This window comes from Serinus canaria, chromosome 20 (genome assembly GCF_022539315.1).
Source record: "Serinus canaria isolate serCan28SL12 chromosome 20, serCan2020, whole genome shotgun sequence".
NCBI classification, from domain to species: Eukaryota; Metazoa; Chordata; class Aves; order Passeriformes; family Fringillidae; genus Serinus; species Serinus canaria.
Window position 1 is genome coordinate 616,465 of NC_066333.1, and position 27,039 is coordinate 643,503.

A 27,039-nucleotide genomic window follows, 5' to 3' on the forward strand; every position below is an offset into this window, starting at 1 on the left:
CAAGCCCTAGGCCATGTCTCTCCAAGGACTATGCCAGGTGGGGCAAGAGGGAGGTAGAGACACAGACCAAGGTGTCACCTCTTTGCAGCCGTGGGGTTCATTGGGTGCTGTGTACTGTGGTGGTCACAGCTCTGGATGCTGCACATCAGCTGAAGCAGACAGCTTAGGACTTGTACCTTTGGGCCAGATAGGCTGGAGGGGACATTCCTGCCTCCCAGCAAGGGTAACACAGAGCATGTGATTGCTCTAAAGAAAGAGCTTTGCCTTCTGCCAGGTTCCTGCATCCTCCCTGCCTAGAGACAGATGTCTGTACCTGTGTCCAGGGCACTTGGTGTGTTGCACACAGTTAGCAGCATCCTGGGGACAGATGCCCTGCAGCTGTTTACTTGTGCCCATCTGTTTAACCCTGGAATCACCTTGAACTTACCTCCTGTTTTACTGTTTGCCATCACAGCCTGATGAGGATTTGTTCAACCCTGACTATGTGGAGGTAGATCGAATTCTGGAGGTGGCTCACACAAAGGACCCTGACACTGGGGAGGTGAGAGGCTGCATCTCTTGCTTGCCCCATGGAGGGAAGGAGGGAGACTTGGCAGGAGGCCCGGCCCCATGGTGTACATTGTGGGTCATCTCTGAGCACCCTGAGCCTTCCCAGCCTTCCCTTGCACAGGTTTCCCTGTTTCTAAGGGCCCTTGGCCCAGGGTGGGTGGAGGGCTGCTGACCCTCCCTGTCTCTGAGCCTGTTTCTCTCTGTGCTGCAGGAGGTGACTCACTACTTGGTGAAGTGGTGCTCACTGCCCTATGAGGAGAGCACCTGGGAACTGGAGGAGGATGTTGACCCAGGGAAGATTAAAGAGTTTGAAGCCCTCCAAATCCCTCCAGAAATCAAGCACATGGTAACGTACCCTGAGGTAACGTACCCAGCTGGCAGCTCTCTGCCCTGGGCGCAGGGACTGGCTGTGTCTTGCCACAGTCCAGCAGTGCTGACCTTGTCCCTGGTGCTGCAGTGCAAGCCCTGTATCCTCCCCTGTGGAGGTTGGAGGGGTGGGTTCCAGAGGCCAAGCCCTTGCTATGACTCAGCTGTCAGTGACTGCTTTGAAATGTTGTCCCTGATGTGCAGCCCCAGCAGCGGGATTTGGCCTCACTGGGCATTAGCATCTCCTATGGACCTTGTTCCTGCTGTCCCCTCCTAGGAGCGCCCAGCGTCCGAGTCCTGGCAGAAGCTGGAGAAGTCCCGGGAGTACAAGAACAGCAACCAACTGCGGGAGTATCAGCTGGAGGGAATGAACTGGCTGCTCTTTAACTGGTATAACAGGTGAGGAGGGGCAGGAGCCCAGTGCTGCCATGAGCAGTCCTACTGGCAGCAGGCCCTGTGTGTGCTGTCATGGGAACAGCAAAGCTGGGGAGCAGAGCGGACAAACGGGTAGTTGGCTGGCAGCTGCCAGAATCAGTGTATTTACTTTAACTTTGCAACTGAATCTTTAGGAGTGTTTCTCCCTGGTATATGCTGATGAGTCTTGGAGATAATAGGGCTTAGCTATGATTCTAAGATACACCTGGTTTTTTGGTACTGGCCAGGCTACTGGTGACTCATTGTGTGGCAGGCAGGTGGGAATATGCATGTTCTTGGCTGCAGCAGGCCATCAGATGCATCTTTCCCTGGCTTATGTGTACCTGAAAAACAGCATCTTTCATGCTGATTTGGAATCCATGATGTTACAAGAAGTTGGCTGGCTTACCCAGACGTATTTGGGCCGCTATACCAAAGTGCCCCCACGCTCCATGCTGCAGGGTCAGAGAAGTGTGGGCAGATGTGGTGTGCCTGACATCCCATCAAAGAGTTGGTGACAGAGTGGTTTCTGCCCCCAAGAGCCACACTGACCTGACCCTGTCCGTCTCTGCAGGAAGAACTGCATCCTGGCTGACGAGATGGGGTTGGGGAAGACAATCCAGTCAATCACTTTCCTCTCAGAGATATTCCTGATGGGCATCCGTGGCCCCTTCCTCATCATCGCACCTCTCTCCACCATCACGAACTGGGAGAGGGAGTTCCGCACCTGGACGGAGATGAACGCCATCGTGTACCACGGCAGCCAGATCAGCCGGCAGATGATCCAGCAGTACGAGATGGTGTACAGGGACACACAGGTACTGACCGATGCACACAGCCCTCCTGGCATGTGTCCCCCAGCCCTGGCTTCCTTTACTTGGGAAGCACTGAGCTGCCTGTGGAGCTTGTTCATTTGGAGAAGGAAAGATGATCTTTGCAGCCCCATTTGCTGGCATGAGCTCAGGTTGCACTGTGTGTGAGTGAACGGGCACAACTCGTGCAGAACAGGGAGGGTGCAGCATAATCCTTCTTCTTGTCCAGGCCTATGTGCCTGCCCTGGGGCAGTGTCTGGTTTGGAGATACGCAGCCTGTGCCCATCACGGAGGCTTGCAGAAACCTGACCAATGCTTGAGAGAGATTATTCTGGGGAAATTCCAGCTCAGAGTCAGATACTGACTCACTCTGATGCTGTCAGACAGGAGGTCTGACAGTGTGCTGCCACCCCATAGGACTCAAACTCATGTTTCTGTTTCCCTAGGGTAACCCTCTCCCTGGGATCTTCAAGTTCCAGGTGGTTATCACCACCTTTGAGATGATCCTTGCTGATTGCCCAGAGCTGAAGAAGATCCAGTGGCGCTGTGTGGTCATTGACGAGGCACATCGCCTGAAGAACAGGAACTGCAAACTCCTGGAGGGGCTGAAGCTCATGGCCCTGGTGAGCATGTCCTGCCCGGGTTCACCTGGGAGCACAGTGGGCTGGAGATGGCCACGCTGAGCAGTCAGATGCCACTGTCAGCAGCTTAGGCCCTGTGCCAGGCTGGAGGAAAACCATCCAGAGGACCCCTTGATGGATGGGGCACTGGTGCCCTGCAGCCGTCACAAACTTCTTTTTGCCAAAGTGGAATATTACCTTTCCCTGTGCCTTCCCACGTGGGGGTGCTCCCTGCCAGACCCTGTCCATCCTTGCAGCACAGTGTAAGCTGCTGCAGCTCATGGGGGCAGTTGCTGGGCAGCCCTGCACAATACCCCTGGCCATGCTATGTCTTGTGCCCTACACTGGGCAGGGCTGTGGTGTTCAAGCTGGTTTCTTACTACTGTGCAAATATGTTACTCCATGCCAGGTTAACAAAGGGATCAGTGAGCTGCTCTGAGAAATTATTTGGATGTCCAGCTCTTTTCCAGCCCTGGGAGAAGCAGTGTTGCTGTTAGCTGGACCAAGGGCCAGCAGGCCTTTTGGATCTTCCAGCTGTACTCAGCTTCCTTCACACTCACTTGTAGCTGGGCCAGGCCTCTGAAAATAATTTGTCTTGTTACTCCCACAAGTTCCAAAGACCTGGCTGTTTCCCCTGACTTTGTGTCTTATGTAGGGCTCTGCTGCATTGTGAGCTTGGGTCAAAGCAGGGTTGCTACTGATCCTCTTTCTATGCCATCACCTCCCTTTGTATAAGTCCTCTGGGAGTCTCCCACCTTACAATTGCCCTTCTTTTGTAGCAGGCCACTCCTGAGGACATTTCCTGCTCTAGATGGGGCAGGGGGATTAGCCTGAGTAGTGAGCCCAAGGCTCTGACAGTGCTGGGACAGAGGAGCTGGTGCGCCCAGGACCAGCACCTGGTGGTGCCTAAAGCCCATGCTGTCAGTCATGGGAGGGAGAGCATTCCCCTTGAGGGATCATCTGATCCTCACACCCCCAGGTCTTGGGGGTTGTTTGAACCTCATCTCCTTTTACTGCACATGTACCTACATGGTGAATCTCTAAGAAAAGCTCCCCTTTGTTCCCAGTGTGCAGTTGTACCTGCCTCTGCTAATTTTGGAGCACCCTGCTGAGACTGTCCCTAGCAGCAGGCCACTGCTGCCCCTCGGTGTCCCATGGCTCTGTGTTGTGTTCCCTCTTGCTCTGTGTGAGCCCTGAAGACAAACATCCTGCCCCCAGCTGCACAGAAGCTTGGGCTCTGTCAGCGTCCCTGTCCAGCGCCAGCACAGCCCTACCTGACGCTCTTGTGCCAGGGCAGGGCTTAAGCCTGGGAGCAGTGTGAGATCTTGAGTTTGACTGTTGTTGCACAGAGCTGGACTGGAACATGTGCACAGGAGCGTCCTGGGAGCCACAAGACAGTGTTGTGTGGCAGTGGCTCGGTCAGGGGTGTCACCACGGCCAGGGAAGCCTCTCGGTGTGTATGTGGTCCCAGGCCATCCAGAGTGCTTCTTAAACTGGAAGACAAGAAGCATTGTTCTTGGGACACCTTCAACCCCAGCTAATGGGGTTGAGCCCTCAACCTGTTTTCTGTGTGTTCCCAGGAGCACAAGGTGCTGCTAACAGGGACCCCCCTGCAGAATTCGGTAGAGGAGCTCTTCAGCCTCCTAAATTTTCTGGAGCCACAGCAGTTCCCCTCAGAGACAGCCTTCCTGGAAGAGTTTGGAGACCTGAAGACAGAGGAGCAGGTACCTGGAGGAGTGATACCAGCGACTTAGCACAGGCCACTGGGGCACCTGGTGACCAAACCAGACATGCTTTCAGACATGTGCTTCCTGGAAGTGGATAGGGACTCCTCACACCAGAAGAAGCAAAGTTGTGACAGAGCCCCAACGCTGTTCTGGGGAGAGGAGACCCGCCCCTACCAAGGCAGTGGTCTGCTCCCAACTGACTCCCTGCTGCCCTTGCATGCCTGGGTAGAACAGCTTACCTGCCTCTCCCACCGTGAGACCAAAAAAGTGCAAGGGGAATGGGGAGGTCAGTAAGTCCATGTGTCAGTCACCCTTGTCAGGTTTCTCTGGAGAGCCTTCCTCCAAAGCTCTTCTTGAGTGTGGGTCATGGGAAGCTGCTTAGTTGCGTGGGCTGTCCCACTGCCTTTTGAATGTGGAAATTGTACAAAGATTGTCATTCTGTGGGAGCAGGCACAGACACATGAAGCAACCACCATCTCAGCTACCATCCAAACTCTCAGCTCTCCTCCTGCATCAGACTCTTAAGGCTGATGGCAGCAGAGGCATGTGGAGTTCATAGCCTGGGACTGGTCATGCCTGCCCCAAGGACCCCAGGCCCTGAAGTTGTCCTGGCTGGCTGCTGAGCAGCTGCTCTAGTCACCTGTAGTGGGTTTGCAGCATGGGGAGGCTCCAGTCTAACAGACCCGTCTGCTGGCCCATGTGCTTCCCTGCAGGGAGGGCAGTGAGTGTCTGCACTTGCTCTGCAGGTGAAGAAGCTGCAGTCCATCCTCAAGCCCATGATGCTGCGACGGCTGAAGGATGATGTAGAGAAGAATCTGGCACCCAAGCAGGAGACCATCATTGAGGTGGAGCTGACCAATATCCAGAAGAAATACTACCGGGCCATCCTGGAGAAGAATTTCTCCTTCCTCTCCAAGGGTGCCAACCAGCACAATATGCCCAACCTCATCAATACCATGATGGAGCTGCGCAAGTGCTGCAATCACCCATACCTCATCAATGGTGAGGGCTGTGCACAGGAAGTGGGGGGGGGACACACAGGTACCACTGCAACATTTACTGTTCCCTCCCAACAGAACTTGCCCAGCTGGGGAGCCAGCTCAGGCCTTGTGCCATCTCCTGATGCTGTGGCAGTGCTCTGTCCTGTTGCCTTCCCCGGCAGCCCAGCTCCCTCCAAGGGCTGCTTGCTGAAGGGCACCTTAGGGTCTCCTGAGGCTCACTGTGTTTGGGGGTGTTCCAACACAGGACCAGTGTCCCAGCCTGACTTGTTCTGCCAAGAGCTGATGTGAGACCTACAGAAGTTTAGTCCCAGGAGTGGAGGGTCTGCAGGAGGTCTCTAGCCAGCCTCCCTAACTCTGACTGCATGAGTTCTGTTGCTCATGCGGTCCTTTGCTGCTGCCCTGGGCAGCTGCACTGCCAGCCTTGCCAAGAGCTCACATCCCTTTTCACCTGGCAGGGGCAGAAGAGAAGATCCTGGAAGACTTCCGCAAAACACACTGCCCAGAGGCACCAGACTTCCAGCTGCAGGCGATGATCCAGGCAGCTGGGAAGCTGGTGCTCATTGATAAGCTGCTTCCTAAGCTGATCGCTGGTGGGCACAAGGTGCTCATCTTCTCGCAGATGGTGCGCTGCCTTGACATCCTGGAGGACTATCTCATCCAGAGACGGTAAGTACAGGCTCCAGCATTCACCACAGCTCCTCCACAGCATTACCTGCATGCACTACACATAGAGTGGCAACAGCACAGGGTGGGGATTTGGCCATTCCATGCCCACATACTGCTGGATCTGTTTTACCATGTACTACTGGTGGGTGCGGAGACCCCAGAGCTAAGCACCTGAGACCTTTCATTCTGTGTAGTCTAGGGCTAGTCCTCAGAGTGACCAAGTAAAAGTAGATCCTTCCCTTGGTCCTGCTTCCCATGAGCCCCATATCCATGCACCATGCATGGGGTTGTGAGGATTTTGTTATCGTAAGAGGCACGACTTTTGGGAACAGCCACAGTGCACACTGGCTGATAGGGCCTGGGCCTCCGCCTGGGTGCAGGTCCTGCCAGTAAGTCCTGACAGGTGTGCCCACACAGCCTGGGGGAAGGAGCAGAAAGGGATTTGAAGGCCACAGCCTCTTCAGGCCCTGCAGTGATTCTGCTCTAACCTCTCCCTCTCTTGAGCAGGTACACCTATGAGCGCATCGACGGGCGGGTGCGCGGGAACCTGCGCCAGGCTGCTATCGACCGCTTCTGCAAGCCCGACTCGGATCGCTTTGTCTTCCTCCTGTGCACGCGGGCAGGCGGGCTGGGCATCAACCTGACCGCTGCTGACACCTGCATCATCTTTGACTCTGACTGGAACCCACAGAATGACCTGCAGGTAATGGGTTGGGCAGGGCCAGGCTGTCAGGAGGTCCTGAGGCACAGCTTCTGTCACTTGTGCCAGGCAGGGAGAACAGGACAGCAGCACCAGCTGTGCTGGGCACAAGGTGCTGTGTCAGGACGGCTGGCAGGAATGTGGGCAGGGGGACCAGGACGTGGGGGAGGTCATAGTGTGGCTCTGAAAACACAGATGTGCCACAGTGCAGGCAACACTGCGTCCATACCTGGTTTTGGAGTGGGCGCAGTGTTGTGTGCCACATCTGTAAAGAGCCACAGCTCCAACCTGAGCCCTGTTTCCTTGCCTGAGGGTGCTGGGATCTCTCATTCCCGTTCCACAGCTGTGCAGGCTGTGCCAGAGCCCTGCCAGGTCAGCCACAGGCAGGGAGTGAGGGTGCTGTGGTGGATGGGAGCTGACTGTGGGTTAGGTGGGTGAGTGTAGATGCTGATGCAGAGTACCACAAGCCACATGGTCCTCATCCAGCTGGGCTCCCTGCGCTGACATGTGCCCTCTGCACTGACAGGCTCAAGCTCGCTGCCACCGCATCGGGCAGAGCAAGGCTGTGAAGGTCTATCGCCTCATCACCAGGAACTCCTATGAGCGGGAGATGTTCGACAAGGCCAGCCTGAAGCTGGGCCTGGATAAAGCTGTGCTGCAGGACATCAACCGCAAGGGCAGCACCAATGGGGTAGGTTGGCTGCTGGAGCGGGGCCAGGTGGGAGCCTCTGCAGGAGATCCCTCCTCCTCCCCCTGCAAGTCAGTGCCAGGTCAGAGCAGGGACTCAGCAGGCTTTGGGGAGGGAGAGTCCAGTCCCACACATTTGCATTGCTGCTCTTTGGCCTGCCAGACTGTTCCCGCACTGCCATGGGGACAGGGGACATGTGATGCTATGTCCGGAGTGGCATGGACTGAATTTCCTGACGGTCCCTCAGGAAGAGTTTTGAAGTGACATCTTTGCTTTAACAGCAGCAAGTTGGGTTGGCTTAGGGCCCTTTCTCCCAAAGCAGAGGGAGGAGCCTTCTCCTGTTTTGCAGTGGTTGTGGTTGCTGGCCAGGTTGGTGATGCTGCTGTGCTTTGGGTAGGTTCAGCAGCTCTCCAAGATGGAGGTGGAGGACCTGCTGCGGAAGGGTGCCTACGGTGCACTCATGGATGAGGAGGATGAGGGGTCGAAGTTCTGTGAGGAAGACATTGATCAGATCCTTCAGCGCAGGACACAGACCATCACGATCCAGTCTGAAGGAAAGGGCTCCACATTTGCAAAGGTATGCTGTGCTCCAGTGGCAGGGAAGGGAGATTTCCTTTGGGGGTGGAGAAAGGGGAACATGCAGGACAGTAGTGGTCAGCCAGCCTCCTACCTGTGTGTGGAGACCTGTCCAACCTCCTACCTGTGTGTGGAGACCTGTCCAACCTCCTACCTATGTGTGGAGACCTGTCCAACCTCCTGCCTGTGTGTGGAGATATGTCCATGTGGAGGCCAAGCTCTGCTGTGCCAGTGAGACCTTGCTGGGGCTGGTGTGGTCTCCTGTCTCTCTGGTGGTCAGCAGAGCATTGAGGAGGGGCCACCAGCCTGCCAAGTGGTAGAAGGCTGCCTAGGAGGGTTCAGCCATGAGGTCTGACTCTGCATAGGGACCCCAGGATGGTGCCAGGACCCAGCTGCTGGGCTACATGATGACCAAAGCCAGGTGCTGCTGTGCCATGGAAGCTGAGTGCTGTGGAGCCTGACAAAACCCCCAGATAGAGCTCTGTGCTGTGCTCTGGCTGGTGCCTGCTGGGGCTACTAAGGGCCATCTTCCTCTTGCACATCCCAGCCTCCATTTATAGTGGGTCAGGCATGACTGCAGAACAGAGGAGTTCAGCTCCCTTAGGCAAACAAAGAACCCTCTGGTACATAGCAGCTTAGAGTGTAACATCCCACAGCAGCAAGACTGTGCACTTAGACTGCCATGTGGGGGATCTCTATATGGGAGAAAGCACAACTGGATAGTGGGTTGCACCCTGTTCACTCCTCTTCTTTCTCTCCTAGGCCAGCTTTGTAGCATCAGGAAACAGAACTGACATTTCCTTAGATGACCCCAACTTCTGGCAGAAGTGGGCCAAGATAGCAGAGCTCGACACAGATGCCAAGAACGAAAAGGTAGGATGCAGTTTGTGGCCTGTGTGCCCTAAGGCACATCTGATACCATGTTGCCTGGTGTCCAAGTGGGAGCTGCCTGCTTCCTTCTAGGCTCCTGAAGAGGTTTGTGTTGGGCATCAAGAATTACTGAAAGGGAAAACTGACCCACAAATGCTGGCTAAAGCCCTGATTTATTTAGCCACATGTTGGTCTGTCTCCCTGATCTTTCAGGGTACTCAGTCTGTACTCCTAGCTACTCCCAACGATCTCACCCTCTGCTTGAGAGGGTTGTCCAAACGCTCCTTGAGCTCTGGCAGCCTTGGGGCTCTGCCCATTCCCTGGGGAGCCTGTTCAATGCCCAGCCACCCTCTGGGGGAAGAACCTTTTCCTGATGCAGCTCCAGTCATTCCCATGGTTCCTGTCCCTGGTCACAGAGAACAGAGATTGGAGCTGCCCCTCTGCTCTCTCTCCTGAGGGCAGACTGGTGCCTCTGCCTGTCAGGAGGTAGGAGGGGACAGATGGGGTCCCAATGCTCTGCTGGCCCTGCTGAGGTGATGGGCTCAGCTGCAGCTCAGGTCTCTCTTCCCAGCTCCTCCACCAGGCACAGGGTGCTGCCGCTGGCTCCAGTGCAGGCCCGAGGCTGCCATAATTCCGACTAAGGCAGCAGTGCTGTAAGAGATGGTTTTAGACAGCAGCAGGAGGGAGGTCCTGCAACTCTGCAGAGCTCACTGCTCAAGCTGGAGCAATAGGAGAGTGTGCGTGTGCGTGCGCGTGCGCGTGCGTGTGCGCGTGCGCGTGCGCGTGTGCGTGTGTGTGTGTGTGCGCGCGTCCTGTGTGCCTGAAATCCAGGCAGATTTACATGAATTCATTCATTCAGCAGGGTGGGGTAAGGAGAGAGGGCAGGTAGGCAGGTCCATGCTATTTAATTTCATATTGCTCCCTCCCACAACTTCTTGGAAGCTGCTTTTCCTGTTCCAGCCCACCTGTCCCCCTGACACAGAGATTACACTGCTTTCAGCACAGCGCTTGGCATGAGCACTGGAGAGTGGGCCAGGAGTTACTGAGAACTGAGTCAGCTGCTGGCCGTCAGCAGTTTGGACACAGAGGGGCTGATTCTCAGCCTGTCATCAGTCAGGCTGGATTTTCTGCTGGTCAGGAGTTGTCACTTGTGCAGACAGAACTGCACACAGGTAACTTGAAGCAGGTATCCTAGTGGGAAGATGATAGTCAGCCAACAGGTCTGGCAAGCCAGGAGCCAGAGGCTGAGCAGAGCCCAGGTCACAGGGGCTAGAAGAGCACATATAAGCACTTCTGCCTGTACCTGAGAGTGCTTTCTGCTCTGTCCATCACAGGAGAGCCTGGTCATCGACAGACCCCGGGTACGGAAGCAAACGAAGCACTACAACTCCTTCGAGGAGGATGAGCTGATGGAGTTTTCTGAGCTGGACAGTGACTCGGATGAGCGACCCACCCGCTCGCGGCGCTTTAACGAGAAGACGCGGCGCTACCTGCGAGCTGAATGCTTCCGTGTGGAGAAGAACCTGCTCATATTTGGGTGAGTCTCACCCATGTGAGAGCACAGCCACAGCCTCACGGTCTCCAGCTGCCCCAGTGCCCATGTGCACCCTCTGGCTGCACCAGCCACTTCCTGTCTGTCCTGCTTGCTGTGTTGCCTCCTTCCAGCAGTGACCCCACTGGTGGGACCAGGGCTCTGAGTGAATGTTTGGGATGGAAGAAGAGTTGGCAGGACAAAGTTGGCAGTTGGCACTTCCAGAGTCTGCTCCTGCCTCTTCGCTGTTTGGTCCTGCAAACCTCTCTCCCTCTCTGCCCCTGTAACGTGTGGGCAAAACATCCCTGTCCCGGGGATCTGGCAGGGCTGTGCCCCCACAGGAGCTCCTGGAGAGAGGTGCCAGCAAGGTCTCTAATTGCACGGGAGTGTTTACTTTGTGTTCCTGCTGTTTCAGCTGGGGACGCTGGAAAGATATTCTGACCCATGGGCGGTTCAAGTGGCACCTGAATGAGAAGGACATGGAGATGATTTGTCGGGCCTTGCTGGTGTATTGTGTCAAACACTACAAGGGAGATGAGAAGATTAAGAGTTTTATCTGGGATCTCATCACGCCAACGAAGGATGGCCAGAATCAGGCTCTGCAGAATCACTCAGGTATTGCGTGTTCTCTCTGCCATTGCATCTGTACCCATTGCCCCATGCCAGCCTGTGAAACTGAGGCTGTAGAATTCAAAGCAGAGCTGATGGAAACAGTCTGCAAGTGTTTGTGCTTTAGCACTGCAGTTCTCCCTGCACAGAGAAAAGGGCTTCCATGGAGCTGACCTCCACTGACCCTCAGAGCCAGCAGCAGGGGCTGACTGAGTGAGGGAGGCTGTTTTCTGGCTTTCAGTGCAGAAAGAGCCTTGTGGTGGGAGCAGAGGTGCTGCTAAATCTTCTCTGACTTGTGAATATTGTCGTGGTTCTCCTGCGCAGGGAGATGCTGGGCAGTGAGCTTGTGAGCACCAGTGGCTGTATGAACATGTTGGGTATGATAGGGATGAGGGTGCAGATTCCACTCAGGGCATGGGCACACCTCAGGCTGCTCCTCAGGGCCTCAGAGGGCATTGCATGGACACGGTGCAGGACCCTGCCTCTGCCTCTGGGCAGCATGGGCAGCTGCACCAGGGAAAGCTGGGGGTGCAGCTGAGCATCCATCTCACAGCAAGGCTGTGAGTTTGATCCCCATATAGGCCACTCAGTTAAGAGTTGGACTCAATGATCCTTATTGATCCCTTTCAACTCAGAATATTCTGTGCTTTTGTGATTTCCCTTTTTTTCCCCTTTTGCTTCCCCTCAGCATGGTGTTTGTCCTAGACGATGGATGGAGGTGCAGTGTTGGTTTGTCCTGAGACTTATGCAATGCATAAGTTCTCTCCAGGTGATGTTGCCTTCTCTCTCTGTAGCAGGACCCTTGTCCTAGGCCTGGCTGTGCTCTCTCTACTCAGAGGCAGTGTCTGAAGTGCACATGTCACATGGCAGATCTGTAGTTGCATCTGTTGGCTAGAGGTGTCTGTATTCTGTTTTGTAGAAGTTCCCAGTGTATCCTCAGCTTCAGACTGGTCACCCAGAGGCTTCCCAGCCCTGCTCTCCCTCTGGCTCTAGCTCTGCCTCAGTGATGAACACTGCAGATTGGCCTCCCCCCCTGCAGCACAGTGGCTGCTCTCTGTAGGCTTCCCTGGGACTGGGGCAGCCATAGAGCCCACCCTGTGAAAGAGGCAGCCACGAGGCCTTTGTCTTCATCTGTGAGCACAGAGTGGCTGGTGGCTCCCTGCATCTGGGCTTGTGGTCACTCCCTGCTGTGCTAGAGGGCTCTGGCTGACCTTGCAGCACAGTGCCTGCATCCTGTGGCTCTCAGGACAGGTGAGTGGGGCTAGGGAAGGCCGCAGTGTCCCTCAGGGAGTCAGAGCCCAGCAGCCATGTGCCGCTTGTTATGTACTTGTGATCTGTGGCTCAAGATGAGTAGTGAGGGGGCTGGAACTCTCCAGACTGCTTTTGACATCAGGGAGCTGGGCTGAAACCTGGGACTTCTGTTCCCAGATGGTGGAGCATAGGGAAGGCTGTTTAGGAGTGGTGACGCTGCTGAGCGCTAAGTGCATTACAATTGGTGCTTAAAACCCAACATCATAATTTCCTTCTGCTTGGAAGTGTCCAACTGGCTTTTGCAGTGTGACGTCCAGGGATGTGGCTTTTGGTGTCTGCTCTAAGTTATTCCATTCACCTCCTGCAATGGGAGTCACTTTGGCAGTGCTGCTTCCTGCTCTTGCCACACAGCCCTGCCCTGAGAGCAGCTGGGAGTGGTCTTGAGAGTCCTGTGGTGAGCAGAACAAGAGTCAGAAGCAAATAAACTGCTATGAGTGGACTTGATTTAGATAATGCCAAGTAATGAACAAGCCACGGTTTCAGCAGATGGTCAGGATTGCTTTAGTGCAAGAGCATTGACTATTGACCAGCAAAACAACCAGAAGCTTCTCCATCAACTCTTTAGAATGGCTTTTCCCACCTGTTTAACCTCCGTGTTGTCTGGGCCAGAGGAACAGCAACACCTCAGGCTGGCGTCAGGAGCTGGAGGAGAGCAGAAGCAGCAGAGAGCAGAGCAATGCTCCTTCCTCTGTCAGGAAGGCCTTCAGCAGAAACTGCTGTGGTTCCCCAGGCAGCCTCAGGTACCATTCGTGTCTGCAGAGCTGACTGGGCAAATCATGCCCATCCTCGACATGCAGAAAGGAACAGCAACCTTAAACCCTTGCTAGGGCATCCTGGAGCTCTTCTCAATCCCACATCCATGTGATCACAAGGGGTGAGTGCAGCACCCAGACAGTCCAACTCAGAGCTCTGCTCTGATCTAGCACCATCCTGTCTTTCATCGTGGAACAGGCCAGGCTGCTGAGGAAGCAGCATTTGCCCAGCGTTCATCAGGCCAGTTTGGTGCTGGGGACAGGAGGCCTGGTGCCTATGCAGGTCTCCAGCAGGCAGCTGGGCCACAGCCCTTGTCCTGTCATGGAGCTCTGCAGACTTTATGCAGGAGTTGATGACATGGTGACACTTTCTCTTCTTCACTGGTGTCACAAGACTAGACAGATGGGATGGGACTGTCCAGGCATCCTTTCCCCTTTGTGTTTGCAACTCTACCTCAAGAGCAGCTGCCCAGGGAGGCAGCTTATTCCTCTCTGGAGATTCCAAACAACAGTGACCCCACCAGGAGTCGTTTCCATGTTCTGCTGTGAACTCACACCATATTTCAAGGTTGAACTGAGTTTAATTTTCATCTCCAGCCACTGGATCTCATTTTATCTTTGTCAGGCAGATGGGACTGCATTCCATTTCCAGATGCATGGTACAAGAAACAGCCCTTACAGATCAGATCAGCAGGTCTGCTGCTCTTTGATCATTTGGGAGCTTCTTGTTTGAACTCTTGTCCCAAATAATTGTCCTTCTAGAGTAACTTTTAGAGGTGCCTGTAGTGTCTAAGTCTCCAAGGGCTATGCCTAGGACCAAGGTCCCTTCCCTGCTTCTTCCCTTCTGTGTGATATTTTTACACATCGAGGGGCCATGTTATCATATCAATGCTGTGTTCTCAGCATTGCACTGAGAGCACAGAGCAGTTCCGTTTCTGTGGTGATCCCCAAGTTTTTCACCGAGATGGACTCTCCCATACTCTGCATTTGCCCCATGCACTTGCTCTCCTTGGCTTTCCAGGCTGCAGCTGGGCGTTCTCTCTGGGCTCCTCCAGCTCCCAGCTGTGCTGCCCCAGCCAGCCTGCAGCGCCAGAGGTGCCTGGCAGCAGTGCCCGGCTGTGCCCATCGTGCCTGTGGTGCTCACTGGCTGCCACTCGCTGTTACAGGCTTGTCAGCACCTGTGCCCAGAGGCAGGAAGGGGAAGAAGACAAAGAACCAGATGCTGCTTCCTGAGATAAAGAATGCAGACTGGCTTGCCACCTGCAACCCCGAGGTGGTGCTCCATGATGACAGCTACAAGAAGCACCTCAAACAGCACTGCAACAAGTGAGTCATAGAATCATGCAGTGGTTTGGGTTGGAAGGAGCCTTAAGGAACATCTTATTTTACATTACCCTGGCCAAGAACAGGGATACCTTACCTTATCCCAGGTTGCTCTAAGCACTGTCCAGCCTGTCCTTGAACAAGGATGGGGCAGCCATGGCTTCTCTGACAACCTGTGCCAGGGCCTCACCACCCTCAGAGTGAAGAATTTCTTCCTAACATCTATTCTAAATCTCTCCTCTTTTAATTTAAAACCATTCCCCCTTGTGGGAGCCCTCACTGGTTCATGGAGACAGTGGGCTGAGGGCCTTTAGTATTGGGAGGGTGGGAGGGAGCTGTGAAGGGCTCACAGCCCACAAAGGGTCACCATGCTCCCACTGCTGGACCACCCTCATTCTCCTCCAGCTCATGAAAGCCATGTCCTGGGCAGTGACCCTCCGGCCAACGTGTCACAGGGCTGGGCAGCGTGGCATGACACTGCATGGTCACTGCCCACCCTGCTTTGTGGAAGTGGGTCCTTCCACGTGGGAGAACATGGTGTGGAGCAGGTTTTGCTGCCTTTGCTGACCTCTCTGCCCCCCGGGACAGGGTTCTGCTGCGGGTGCGAATGCTCTACTACCTGAAGGCTGAAGTGCTGGGGGAGGCTGCGGATAAAGCCTTTGAGGGGACGCCTGCCAGGTAGGGACCTAATGGTGAACCCCTGCAAGGCTTCTTGTGCTTGAGAGCTGCTACAAGTGTCTGACCCAGCCACATCTGGGCTCTCTGCAGCTCCAGATGAATCAGACCTCAGGTCTTCCTCAGTCAAAACTTCACCCTCAGGCTGTCACCCTGCCTGTGCAGAGACTGCAGCCGTAGCAGCCCTGCTGAGGCAACTCTGAGACTGTAGCACCAGCCTGGGCGCAGTGGGGACTTAGAGGGACACTCTGCAGGAAAATGGCTCTGTGTGCTGCTTGACAAATGGGCTCGTATCCAAAGTGGGAGTCCACAGAGACTGCTCCCAGTCTCAGGGCCAGGCCTCAGAGCAGAGCATGCCCCATCACTGTGGCCTGTAGTCGCTCCCAGCACTGGGAACAGCGGGACCCACAGGCTCTATAATGGCACTGAGCCTGCAGCCTGCCTGCTGTTGACCTTTCTGCAAAGACTCAGCTCTCAGTGCTTCTCAGAGAAGTGTGATATGCTGAACTTAAAAGCCTAATTTCCCCAAGTAGGGGCTGCTGCCTTCCCCGGCACAATTCCATCAACACCAGTGTATGTGGGAAGACACTGTTCTTTTGGGGTTGATCGGTGTGAAGTGTTTTACCCCTAGAGATGCTGTTCGGGCCAGACGGGATCTTCAGTCCTCTGGAGATGAGTTGGGTGAGGAGGGTGGAGAGAGGCTGGGGGCACCCACTGCCCTGGAGAAAGAGGAGCAGGAGGGCAGCGGGTTGTGGTGGAACCAAAGCTCCAGTTCTTTGATGCCAGGGAGATGTGTACTCATCTCATTGTGGGGCCCCAGGCCAGTCTTCTTAGTTGTGCCCAAGCCAGCAAGTGGTGGCGCCTACCTCCCCCTGTCCCTTCTAAGGAGCGCCCAGTGCCCCTCAGTGTCTGCTGAGGGGCACTGGGGGGAGGGGTGTTCATACCATGCCTGCCACAGGGAGCTGGATGTACTGCTGCCAGACATTGACTACGTGGAGATCCCAGTGGACTGGTGGAATGCCGAAGCCGATAAATCTCTGCTCATCGGCGTCTTCAAGCACGGTGTGTACCCAGCTGTCTGGTGGGTGCTGGGGTGTGGGGAATGAGGACCTCTGGTGCTGGAGGGGATGTTGTGTCAGTGCAAGGGACAGAGCCGTGGCCAAACTCCACAGCTATACAGGGCCAGGACAGCTCTCCCCAGGACTGCTCTGCCAGCAGCATGTTAGGGTGGGGAACAGGCACCCCGCAGTGCCCAGGGTGGCCATGCCAGATCTCGTGGTAGACTCTGGTTTGCCAGGAGCAGTTTGCCGTTGCTGTGTGAGGGCAAGGAGAAAGATACAGATCTTTTTTTGGCCTTGTCATGGACTCCCAGTGCAGTTTCCAGGAGAAACAGGGCTGTTTGCCCCACCTGCACCCTGTGTGGTGGCTGTGCTGCTGCTGGGTGGGATGGGAAGGGGAACCTTTCTCTTTGCCTGCCACCTAGGGGCTGCAGAGCCATTAGCTGCTTTTGGGAAAGTGTTGTGAGTTTCTGGGGGTGAAAATTGCTCTCATGGTAGCACAGAGGGAGTGAGAGCCGGGTGGGGAGCTGTGTCCCAGGAGCAGGAGGTTTTTGTGAACCAAGGCTCATGCCTTGCTCTGTGCTATCTGTCTGTCTCGGCTGTGGCAGGTTACGAGCGGTACAACGCCATGCGGGCGGACCCAGCGCTGTGTTTCCTGGAGAAGGTGGGCATGCCAGATGAGAAGCTGCTCTCTGCCGAGCAGGGCGTCAGCGATGGGGCACAGGATGCTGCCGAAAGGTGGGCAGGGCGTGGAGCCGCAACCTGGCTCTCTCCTGGGCAGTGCAGTGGAGGGAGGGAGCAGGCTGTGCTTCTGAGCACAGAGGGGAGGGCAGAAGGGAGCTGGTCCCCAGTATGAGGTGGAGAGATGGCATGAGCACCAATTCTTCGCTTCTTGGTGCTGAGAACTAGCACAGCCACAGAGGCTGTGCTGCCACTACCAGGGACTGTTAACTCTCTCACCTAGGGGCAGCATGGAAAAAGAAGAGAGCAGTGGAGAAAAGGTGGAGGGGCTGTCAAAACAGGAGGTGAGTGGGATTCATTGTATCAAATACACATCTGATGCTGCCCAGCCTGCCCTGCGTACAAGCTTGGCTCCATCAGCTCTGCTGCGTGGCAGTAGGGAGCTAGCATGGCTGGTCTGCCTTGTCTGTGTCTCATCTTGTCTGTGTCCCATCTCCCTGGAGCTCAGCTTCTGCTGTGCTGCTCTGTTACCTGTGGACGTGGGCAGCATCTTCTTTTTGGGGAGCTGAGGGGTATTGAGGGCTGGGGATGCCCAGGAGTGCTGGTTCTCAGTCTTAGTTGGCTTCAGGAGCCACATGGGGCCCTGGCAGAGGAATCAGGGATGTCCCAGAAGAAATGGCCTTGGGGGAGAGGAAGATAAGGGAATGAGGCAGTGCAAGGGTTGTTTGAACAGTGGAGGCAGTCACACTGCAACTGTCCTCAGCAGTGGCACTAGGGCATCCGTCACCATGGTGATCTTTCCCTTCAGGCCCAAAATGGCCTCTCTGAGCTGTCCCCTCTGCTCCTGTGTGCTGAGCACAGACAGCATCTGCAGCCCAAGGGCACTGGACACACTACCCTGCCCATCCCACCATCCTGTACCCTGCCAGGGATGGGTAGGCTGGGGGTGCTGGGGGTTCTGTGTGAGGTTGAGCCCTCTCTGATTGTTTCTTTTTGCAGGACGTCGTGGCTGCTGGGGTGGGTGAAGCCAGTGAGAAGCGGGACGAGCCAGCGGCAGGTGAGGCCATGTCTCCTGCAGTGTGGTCCATGGCTTCCCTGGGTTTGGTGTGGCACAGCCAGGCCGAAGTGCTACCCCAGGCACTGCTTGGTGGGAGGAACACATTGGTGGGCTGGAGGGACATTCTGCTCTGTTAGTGGGTGAGGCAGCTCAGCATGGGTAGGGGCCCTCATGCACAGACTCACAGGTGACCCATGGATAGGCCCTGTGGCAGGACAGACAGGGTTCTGAGTGATTCCAGACAAAGCTACCCAGGGTAGTTTCAGGTAGCTTCACCCAGGCTTCCAGGGTGACTGGAAGCCATTAGTCTGCTCTTCTCCACGCAGTTGCCTGCATGAGATGAGCGTGTGAGGTCTCTGCACTGGGCAGTGTTGGCACATGCTGTGGGCTGGCTGGCCCCACTGCTGAGCAGGGAGCTGCAGTCTTCTCCCATGCATGGCCTGGCCTGGAGCCATGATTCCTACCCTGATCTCAGCCTCTGGACTCTCTCTGAAGGAAGCTAAGACATGGTGAGGCTGTGAGCCAGCAGGCCCAGAGGGTCACATGGCCCCCTGTTCATGACTGTGACCGCTCATGCTCCCCATGGAAGGCAGAAGGTGGGAAGAAGCTCTTGGAGCTTGCTGGAGGATGTGGGAACCTGTGGCTTTGCGTGTGTGCTAAATACTAATGTCCTTGCTGATGTTTGAAGCCCAGGATGGCTCCGACTCAGACAGATCCTGCTGGCCTGTCTCTTCTGCTCTCACGGCCCGACTGCGGCGACTCGTCACCGTCTACCAGCGCTGCAACCGCAAGGAGCTGCCTCCCCGTGCGGAGATGCTGGTGCCCGGTAACCATGGCTACTGGCTGCAGGATGAGATGTTCCGGAGAGCCTCTGAGATGGACTCGGTGAACAAAGAAATGCAGAAAAGGTAATGTAAAGACTCCTCCTTGTAAAGAGGAGTGTTTACAAAGCTGATTTAGCCCACTTGAATTCCTTGACCCCCAAAATTGACCCAGGTAAATGCCACCAGAGCTGTCTGTGCTGTCAGCTGCGTAGGGCATGGAGTCACGTGGGTCCTTGCTGGGCAGGGAACATGCTCTGAGCCGTGGGAGCCTTGCTGCTCCAGCAGCCAGCCCAGCTGGGGAGCAGCCTCCACTGCAGACTGGAGTTTGTGGGTGGCAGGTGGTGATACTGAAAGGACATGAGAGGACACGTTTTCAGGGTCAAGTCAGCCACGGCAGAAGAGAGCTGTGTCCCTGAAACACACTGTGGATGAGGGTGACAGATGAGCACTGTCACAGCCCGTGAGCGGTGTCCTTCCAACCCTTGCGACTCCCACACCACTGGCTTTGCCTCCTGCTCGTGGCCACTGAAGCCCAGTGCTGACATACCCTGGTTGCACTGTGCCCCCATTTCATTTGTGTCCCAGTCAGTGGGAGGGGGTTGGGACTGTCCCAGCACCCTGAGTGGCTCTCTGCAGCCCTTGGGAGGGTGGGCACAGGGTGGTGGTGCTGCTGTTGCTGCCAGTATCCCGTGCCGCCCTGGGATTGGGACTCTCTGTGGTCACCATCCCTCAATGGTTTTGCCTTCTGTGAATCTGTCCCTGCAGCAGGACCCCACATGGCATGTGTGCTGCCTTGTGCTCTGTTCTTGGCCTCTTTGTGTAGAAGCTGCTCCAGCTACCTTCCCTTTCCTCTTTTTCTGGACTTCTTCTAGTCGTACCATCCCCTCTTCGAGGTGGGGGCATCAGTGGTTGTGCTGTGGACATCACAGCAGCCTAGTATCTCCTTAATTCTCTTGGCTCTTCGTAGGGGAGATTGCCTTACAGGAGTTTTCCACTGGCCTTTAATTTGAGGCCCTCTGACAGATTGACCATTGAGCACCTTGATTTGGATCATTAATATATTTACTAATTAACTTTCTTCTTGTTCTCATTTTTGAAATGAAACATGACTGCAACCCCTGGGAACAGGGGTGGCAATGCTGGCCAGGTGTAGTTTGGGCAGTTGGAGAGTGCTGTGGGTGTTGTCACCCTGTCTACTTTCCTTTGACATGTCTCAGCTGCTTGCTGGTGCTGGCTCAGAGCTGCAGTTCAGAGACTGAGATTTGACTGGAAGCTTTCTTCAGGCCTCAGTGCTCCCCTTTTTCTGTCCTTATCCTCTTGTGTGCACCCAGATCTGTTCTCTGTGGCTGTTCCTCTGGGCTCTGCCTGGGCCAGTATTTGCCCAGGACACTTCACCATCTGTGTCCTTTGAGTGGTCCCCACAAGGTGAAAGCTCAGAGGGTCCAAGCCAGCATGAAAGTTGTGTTCTAAGAGTGCTCTAACCAAACTCCTCCCTCACTACTGTTTCTTTCCTCTGCTGGGGAGGGGCTGATACTCAGGAGTCCACAGGAATCAGTAAGGTGTGTGGTGTTTGTTACTGGAACCCTTACAGCAGCAAGCCCCAGTCTCATTTTCCCTCTGGAAGAGGCTGGATGAGAACCGTGTCTGCATATCTTTCCTTTGTAATTCCTGGTACAGAGAACTGACCTTACTATTTAAGTCAAACAGCTTGATGTTGCAGGAAGGGAGTAGGTGGGATTGGTTTGTGCCTCCCTGCTGGCAGCACAGCCCAGAACTGCACTCAGGGGTTTGTTGAAGCAGCCAAGAGGGTTTTCAGCAATTAGCTGAGAGTCAGAGGGCCCATGGCCTATGCTCCTCCTGCCTGTGCACCAGACAGCAGAGCATCTAGTGCTGTGGTGGTCTCGCCAGTGTGCTCCTCCTGACACCTCCCTCAAAACTGTTGGTCAGTAACTGGACAGTGCTCTCTGAGCCTCACTGCCTGGTGCTTTGCCTGTTATAGGCCCAGAATGTGTCTCAGTGGTGTTTCCATCTCCTCCCTGCTCTACAGGTGGACCAGGAGGGAGCAGGCAGATTTCTACCGCACTGTCTCCTCCTTTGGGGTTGTCTATGACCAAGAGAAAAAAACCTTTGACTGGGCCCAGTTCCGAGCCATCTCTCGACTGGAGAAGAAGACAGATGAGAGCCTGGAGAAGTACTTCTACAGCTTTGTGGCCATGTGCAAGAATGTCTGTGGTCTCCCTTTGTGGAAAGAGGATGGTGAGTGGAAATTGCATGGCCTGTGGAGGGGTACTGGAAGGTCATGTAGAAGGGATCCCACTGCTCTCATGGAGCAGGAGAGCAAGGGAGGAGCTTCAGAGACAGTTGGAAGCAGTGAGATGCCAGGCAGACCGTGGGCTTGCAGCAGTAATGCATTTCTGGCTGTCTTGTCCCCACCATGTAGTGCCTCCCTGGCACAGTGGGAGGGTAGAGCAGCCCTGTGGACTCCTGCCCCTGCTCTCACAAATCTCTTGGAGTTCTCACAGGAAATCACAACCAGTTTTATCCAAGACAGCAGCCTCTGTCGGTGAGAGACAAGTTGAGAAGCAGCACACACAAAGCACAGCTGCATGCTGGAGCTGGGGGTTGTTTGGGTGAGTAGTATTGCTGCTCTCCAAGCATCCTTCTGCTGCCATTGGACAGAGTCCTTTCCATCTATGCCTGTGCTGACTATGGAGCTCTGCTGCATAGTAAATGGAGCCTGGATCCACTGCAGGAGGCTCCGGAAGCCTGGCCAATACGCAGGGCATTTGTTGTCTTTGAGTGCTCTGCAGAGGTCCTTCATTGGCACTGGACAGGACATGACAGATGAAAAGCTCCTTGGAGGCTATTTAGGCACAAAGTGATTTGTTTCCAACAACAGCAGAAAATATTTTGCCAGAGATCTGTCATGGAGTCTGGTCTTAGGCACAGTTCCTTGTATGTGTGTGTATGTGTGTGTCTTGTGCCTTAGGTAGGTGTTCCTCATCAGAAGAGCTGCACAAGCTGCCCTTCCCTGACAGTGGGCTGAAGGACTACCAGAGGCTCAGAGTGCTGGGAGCCACTCTGCCTGCAGGTCCAGTACTGCTGGTGATAATGGAGCAGAGCTCAGAGACAAGACTCTGAAATCCTCTGCAGCTAGTGCTGCTCTTGATCCAGCTGCTCAAGTTAGGGGGTTTTACTCCCTATGTCCATTTGGTGGGATTTGACTGGAAAGCACTGAGAATTGAAAAAGAGGCTTCAACAGCAGCTAAAAGCACTGGCCCCAGCTCACCTGCAGTCTGAGCAAGGGTAAAGCTCAGCTTGCTCGTCACTGCCTCTGACAAACTCCTGCCAGCCCAAATAATGTGTCCTTGGCTTTGCTGTCCCTGCTGCAGGTCCTCCAGACCCTGACATCTACGTGGAGCCCATCACGGAGGAGCGCGCTGCCAGGACCCTGTACCGCATCGAGCTGCTGCGGAAGGTGCGCGAGCAGGTGCTCAAGTGCCCGCAGCTCCACGAGCGCCTCAAGCTGTGCCAGCCCAGCCTCTACCTGCCCGTGTGGTGGGAGTGTGGCAAACATGACCGGGACCTGCTCATCGGCACCGCCAAGCACGGCCTGAACCGCACTGACTACTACATCATGAATGACCCCCAGCTGTCTTTTTTAGATGCATACAGAAACTATGCCCAGCATAAAAGAACAGGGCTCCCAGGCCCAGAAACCCTGTGCTGCCTTTACCAGTCTAACTCCAAACTCTGTGGTTCCCCCATGTACAGCCAGATGGATCAGTCCTGTGAAACCCTGGAGAACGAAGCTGAGAGTCACATCAAGCTAGAAACCGTGGACGGCACCATGTCCCAGGCTGAGGGCAGCCCGCTGGACACAAACTGTGAAACGTTCATGTCCGAAGTCCGGGACATCATTTCCAGTAACTACGATGAGAGCTCGCTGCCGGACTCGCTGGTGTGCATGATGTACGATGAGAAGGCCTGTCCCAGCGAGCAGAGCTCCCTCGCCAGGGACAGCCCCAGCTGCACAGATGTTGGAAGCAGCGGCACCAAACTCTCTGAGGGCAAGCTGGAGGGGGATGAGGATCCGTCCAGCTGCGATGCAGATGCCATGAGAGAGGCTCCCTTCCTACAGGGTTTGCAGGTGGGCTCTGACCGAATGGACAATCAGAATGAGGAAGCTGAGCCTTCACCTTCTACCCCTGAGAGCAATCCTCCACAGAATACCCCAGCCAAACTCAGCAAAGGCTTGGCACAGGAAGAAGCACTTGTCAGCCCGGTGGCAGGGCTGCCCGAGCATGGCACCATGGAAAGGGTCCTAAGTGTGGGGCTCTACAGTCCCAGTCTCCATAACTATGAACTAAAGGTTCCTCCTGAACAGAGGTTCATCAGTCTGCTGCAGGAGAAAGGATTGGAGGCAAAGTCGGGGCAAAGTCAGAGCCACAGCGAGGAAGATGAGGAGGAAGAAGAGGACGATAACTCTGAGGCAGCAGCAGATGTGGAAGGCTTGAATGGTCCCAGGACCAGGGCTGATTTTGACCCTGAGGCTCATGAATTGGGGGGGGAGGAGCAGAGCTCTGGTCTCCCCACACCTGAGGACACTTGCCCAGAAGATGTAAATGGCGAGAGGGAGTCCCTGGGTCTGGGGGAGCCCAGGGCAGAGGTCAGGGAGGACTGTGGCTTGAATGAGGAGAGCACTCAGCAGCACTCACCAGGCCAGGCTCAAAGCCAGCCCTTCAGCCTGCCCACACCTCTGCCTCAGGGGAGGCCTCAGGGGGCAGAGGCCCCCTCTATCAGGGGGGAGCTCTTGGGCCGAGATGCTGAGGGGCAGACAGGCTGCACAGAGACCCCACACCCTGAGCCTCAGGGCATAAAGCAAGAAGAGTGTGAGAACAAAGATGATGGGGAGAAAGCCAGCAGCAACCAGAGCCAAGGTAATGTCCTGAGAACTCCCTCAGGTTGGCAGTCACCTCTGGCTATGGTGGAAGGGACTGCTGTCCTCCCTGCAGAGCCAAACCTCTGGGCTGGCCAGCCTGTGGAGTGGCCTCCCATCTGTAGGATCTGAGGTCCCTTTAGCTGCTGCAACTGGGAGCAAGAGGTGTTGGGGACTGCATTTGCCAGTAGAGCTGACCAGAACTTTCCACCCTGAGCCCCAGCAGTCCTTCTGCTAAGAGCATGCCATGAAATGCAGGATGCCTTTCCCTTTCTGGCACAGGGCACTGCCTGTTGAGCAGCTCCTTTGGAAAAGCATATCCCCTCCTTGCCTGCCTGGGAATGGCCACACATGGGGGCTACCGCAGTTCAAGCCCCCCCAGACTCGGCTCAGGGAAATGATGGTCCTTCCTGAGAAGCTTGGACTGCCTGCCCTGGTCCAAGTCTGCTGCTTCTCTTGGAGACTTGGGGACTGTTTGGGTCCTTTGTGGAGCTAGCTGGGCATTGGGGTGGGAATGTGTAAGGAGATAAGCACCTCTAGATGGGAACAAAGGCGGGGTGGCTGTGGGCTCTAGTCTCCCTTGCTTTTTTTAGATGGTCCAGAGAAGTACTTGGAGGAAGAGAACAAGAATTCTGCTTCTGTTCTTCCTGGGGAGATTGATGATCTTCAGGATGCTCGGGCACCGACCATTGCCCAGCTGCTGCAGGAGAAGACACTTTACTCCTTCTCTGAGTGGCCTAAGGTGAGGTTAAAATGAGCACAGTTTGTATCAAAGTGTTTCTGGGTAGCCCTCGCCAGCAGTAGCTCACACAGCTCCAGCTCTGCCTCCTGCTCCTCTGCACACCCCATTGGATGCTCTGGCGGAGGTGCTCTTCCCAAGCACTTGTGCCGTGGAGATCGTTGCCCCCAAAGCAGTTCCCTAGTGAGCTGAGATCACCTGGGCTGGGCTTGACTTTAATCCTGAGCTATTGTACACGGGTCACTCATTCCAGTTTTAGCTTGCCACCATCCAATTCTGTTTGCAGGACCGTGTGATCATCAACCGCATTGACAACATCTGCCACGCCATCCTGAAGGGCAAGTGGCCTTCCTCCAGCCAGCAGTTTGAGGCACAGAGCCTGCTGACAGCCCCAGCCATGGCCAGCAGCACTGGCAGCAGGAGCAGCTTTACCGAGTCAGAAGCCCCCGATCCCACCTTCAATAACGGGGTCTTAATGTCACGGGTACAAAAGGTGAGGGGGCCTCTCAGACAGTGAAAGGCTCAGGACTCTGGGGTGAGACATTGCCCAGAAGTACTCTGGAGTTTCCCAGGTGGGGCCCCTTGGTGGCAGTTGGGGTGTATAAGACATGGCTTGAGCCACTTGGTCCCCAGGTGATAGCTCCTGGAGGGTGCCCTGTGCTCTCAGCCCTGCTGCCCTCCTTGGAAGGCAGCTGCTGTTGGCAGCTCCACAGCTTCTGTGGCTCTAAAGGTACTTCCAGAGTCAGCACTGGAGTGCCTGACATGGTCAAAGGGGACTGGTATCCTAATGGAAGGGGTGCAAGGAGCACTGCCCTGTCAAGTGCCCAGCTCCCAAGTCCCAGTGCCTCTGTCCCCAACAGTCACATTGGACAGACAGGAGCTGGTCACCTGGGGCCCTAGCAGCTGGCAGAGCAGCCATGGTTATAACACCTTGGAATATCTGAGTGTGTGCAAGGCTGCTCCTGCGCCACCCCCACACTGGGAAAGAGATGTGATATGCCCAGGGAAAGGACATCCCTCAGGGCTCCTTGGAGAGGCAGGGATGACCATTAGTTCAGTGCTGGAGTGAGGAGCTGTGGTCCCTGGGTAGGGCAGGAACAGCTGTAACCCTCTGTGGCTTTGGTACACACAGGAAGGTTTCCTGAGCCCTGCCTTTGCAAAAGATGAGCGGAAGCACAGGAGACCCTATGAATTCGAGATGGAGAGAGATGCCAAACAGAGGAGCCTGGAGCAGCTGGCAGCAGCCCATGTCCATACACCCATTGTGCTGAACGGCTGGCGCGAGGCAGCGATGGACTTGTCCAGAGGCTCCGATGGGTCCCCAGGGAACTCCTCTCCTTTCTCCCTGAACACAAACATGCCCAAACTGGGCACGGTGAATGCCCTCCAGAGCTCCCTGGGCATGGACTTGTCTGGCATCCTACAGGCAGGGTTAATCCATCCTGTCACCGGACAGATTGTAAATGGCAGTCTCCGAAGAGATGATGCTGCCATGAGGAGGAGACGGGGCAGGAGGAAAAATGTTGAAGGGATGGACTTCATCTTCTTAAAGGAGAGGCCTCTTCCAAACAGGCTGCAGGTGGGTTGATGCTCCCCCCTTTCACATGAAGCAGGTGGAGTCAGCAGTTTGTTTCGTGGCCCAGCTCCCCCCTCCAAACCCTGCTGTCCATGACACTGCACAACTTCCTCCAGGACAGCTTGGTTTGCGCAGGACCAGGCAGGAGTAGACACTATAGGGAGGAAGGGAAGTTATCCCTCTGGTTTACAGCACTCTGGAGTGTTTGAATCCTTTAAAACATTATTAAAAGCAGCCCACCTCAGTGAATGTTTAGGTTTAGGGAAGATGGGGAAGACAAGATCCTACTACACCCTTTCTCCTGTCCTGGGATCTACTCAAAGAATAGAGCAAGACCAGTGTCCCTAGACCACTTTTAGGAGTGATCTGAGAGAAGTTGGTCTTCCTGGTGATTGGAGTGTTTCCCTGTGAGTTCAGAAGCATCTCTCAGCTCTCTGTGCTCTCCCTACTACCAGTTCTGTGGATGGAGTGGAAATGTAATGTGATGGTGGGTGGTGATTTAAGGAACAGGCACTGGGAATATCTGGATTAGTCTGTGTGATGGGAGCTGATGACCTGCTTTGGGAGCTGTGCTTCTCGGGGTATGCATATGCATCACTGCAGCTGCTGATGGGGTCTGCTCCTCCTTCCATGGCAGGACGTTCAGGAAGAGCAGCCACAGCCCCCTCAGAACAGTCCCCTCCCTGATGGGCCAGTTGCTGCTACCTCAACTCCACAGCCAGTCCCAGCTGCAGGCAGCCAAGAGAAGGCTGTCCCGAATAAGAGTCTCCTTGACTGGCTCCGGCAGCAGTCTGACTACACGCTCGATGTCCCCAGCTTCGGCACAGTAAGGGTGGCCTTCAGTGGCACGTGTGTTTGTGTGTGTCTGTGTCTGCCTTGTGGTGCCCCTTGTGTTATGTTTTTTCTTGTAGCATGGTTTGTGGTGTTCATTGGGGCTGTTCAGGGATTCATGGCATGTTTAAGAGGTGAGCACTA

The 27,039-nt window shown here is 55.2% G+C and overlaps 1 protein-coding gene across 5 annotated transcripts in view; it reads left to right on the forward strand.

Annotated features, from left to right (window-relative positions):
• Positions 1–27,039, forward strand: part of CHD6 (chromodomain helicase DNA binding protein 6) — a 92,807-nt gene that overhangs the window by 57,553 nt on the left and 8,215 nt on the right. For 3 of the 5 annotated variants that reach the window (XM_050982282.1, XM_050982280.1, XM_050982283.1), the window contains 27 exons: positions 455–541; positions 761–910; positions 1,193–1,314; positions 1,904–2,147; positions 2,588–2,764; positions 4,342–4,485; positions 5,235–5,490; positions 5,945–6,155; positions 6,663–6,858; positions 7,382–7,546; positions 7,941–8,120; positions 8,882–8,992; positions 10,324–10,526; positions 10,936–11,135; positions 14,359–14,518; positions 15,104–15,193; positions 16,149–16,252; positions 16,857–16,986; positions 17,213–17,273; positions 17,929–17,986; positions 18,675–18,894; positions 20,858–21,066; positions 22,203–23,750; positions 24,343–24,491; positions 24,775–24,981; positions 25,621–26,067; positions 26,702–26,890. In XM_050982282.1, coding sequence (XP_050838239.1) covers positions 455–541; positions 761–910; positions 1,193–1,314; positions 1,904–2,147; positions 2,588–2,764; positions 4,342–4,485; positions 5,235–5,490; positions 5,945–6,155; positions 6,663–6,858; positions 7,382–7,546; positions 7,941–8,120; positions 8,882–8,992; positions 10,324–10,526; positions 10,936–11,135; positions 14,359–14,518; positions 15,104–15,193; positions 16,149–16,252; positions 16,857–16,986; positions 17,213–17,273; positions 17,929–17,986; positions 18,675–18,894; positions 20,858–21,066; positions 22,203–23,750; positions 24,343–24,491; positions 24,775–24,981; positions 25,621–26,067; positions 26,702–26,890 — 6,018 coding nt within the window. The remainder of the gene's footprint in view (positions 1–454; positions 542–760; positions 911–1,192; positions 1,315–1,903; positions 2,148–2,587; positions 2,765–4,341; positions 4,486–5,234; positions 5,491–5,944; positions 6,156–6,662; positions 6,859–7,381; positions 7,547–7,940; positions 8,121–8,881; positions 8,993–10,323; positions 10,527–10,935; positions 11,136–14,358; positions 14,519–15,103; positions 15,194–16,148; positions 16,253–16,856; positions 16,987–17,212; positions 17,274–17,928; positions 17,987–18,674; positions 18,895–20,857; positions 21,067–22,202; positions 23,751–24,342; positions 24,492–24,774; positions 24,982–25,620; positions 26,068–26,701; positions 26,891–27,039) is intronic. The other 2 variants (XM_050982281.1, XM_050982284.1) reach the window with 1 other exon arrangement.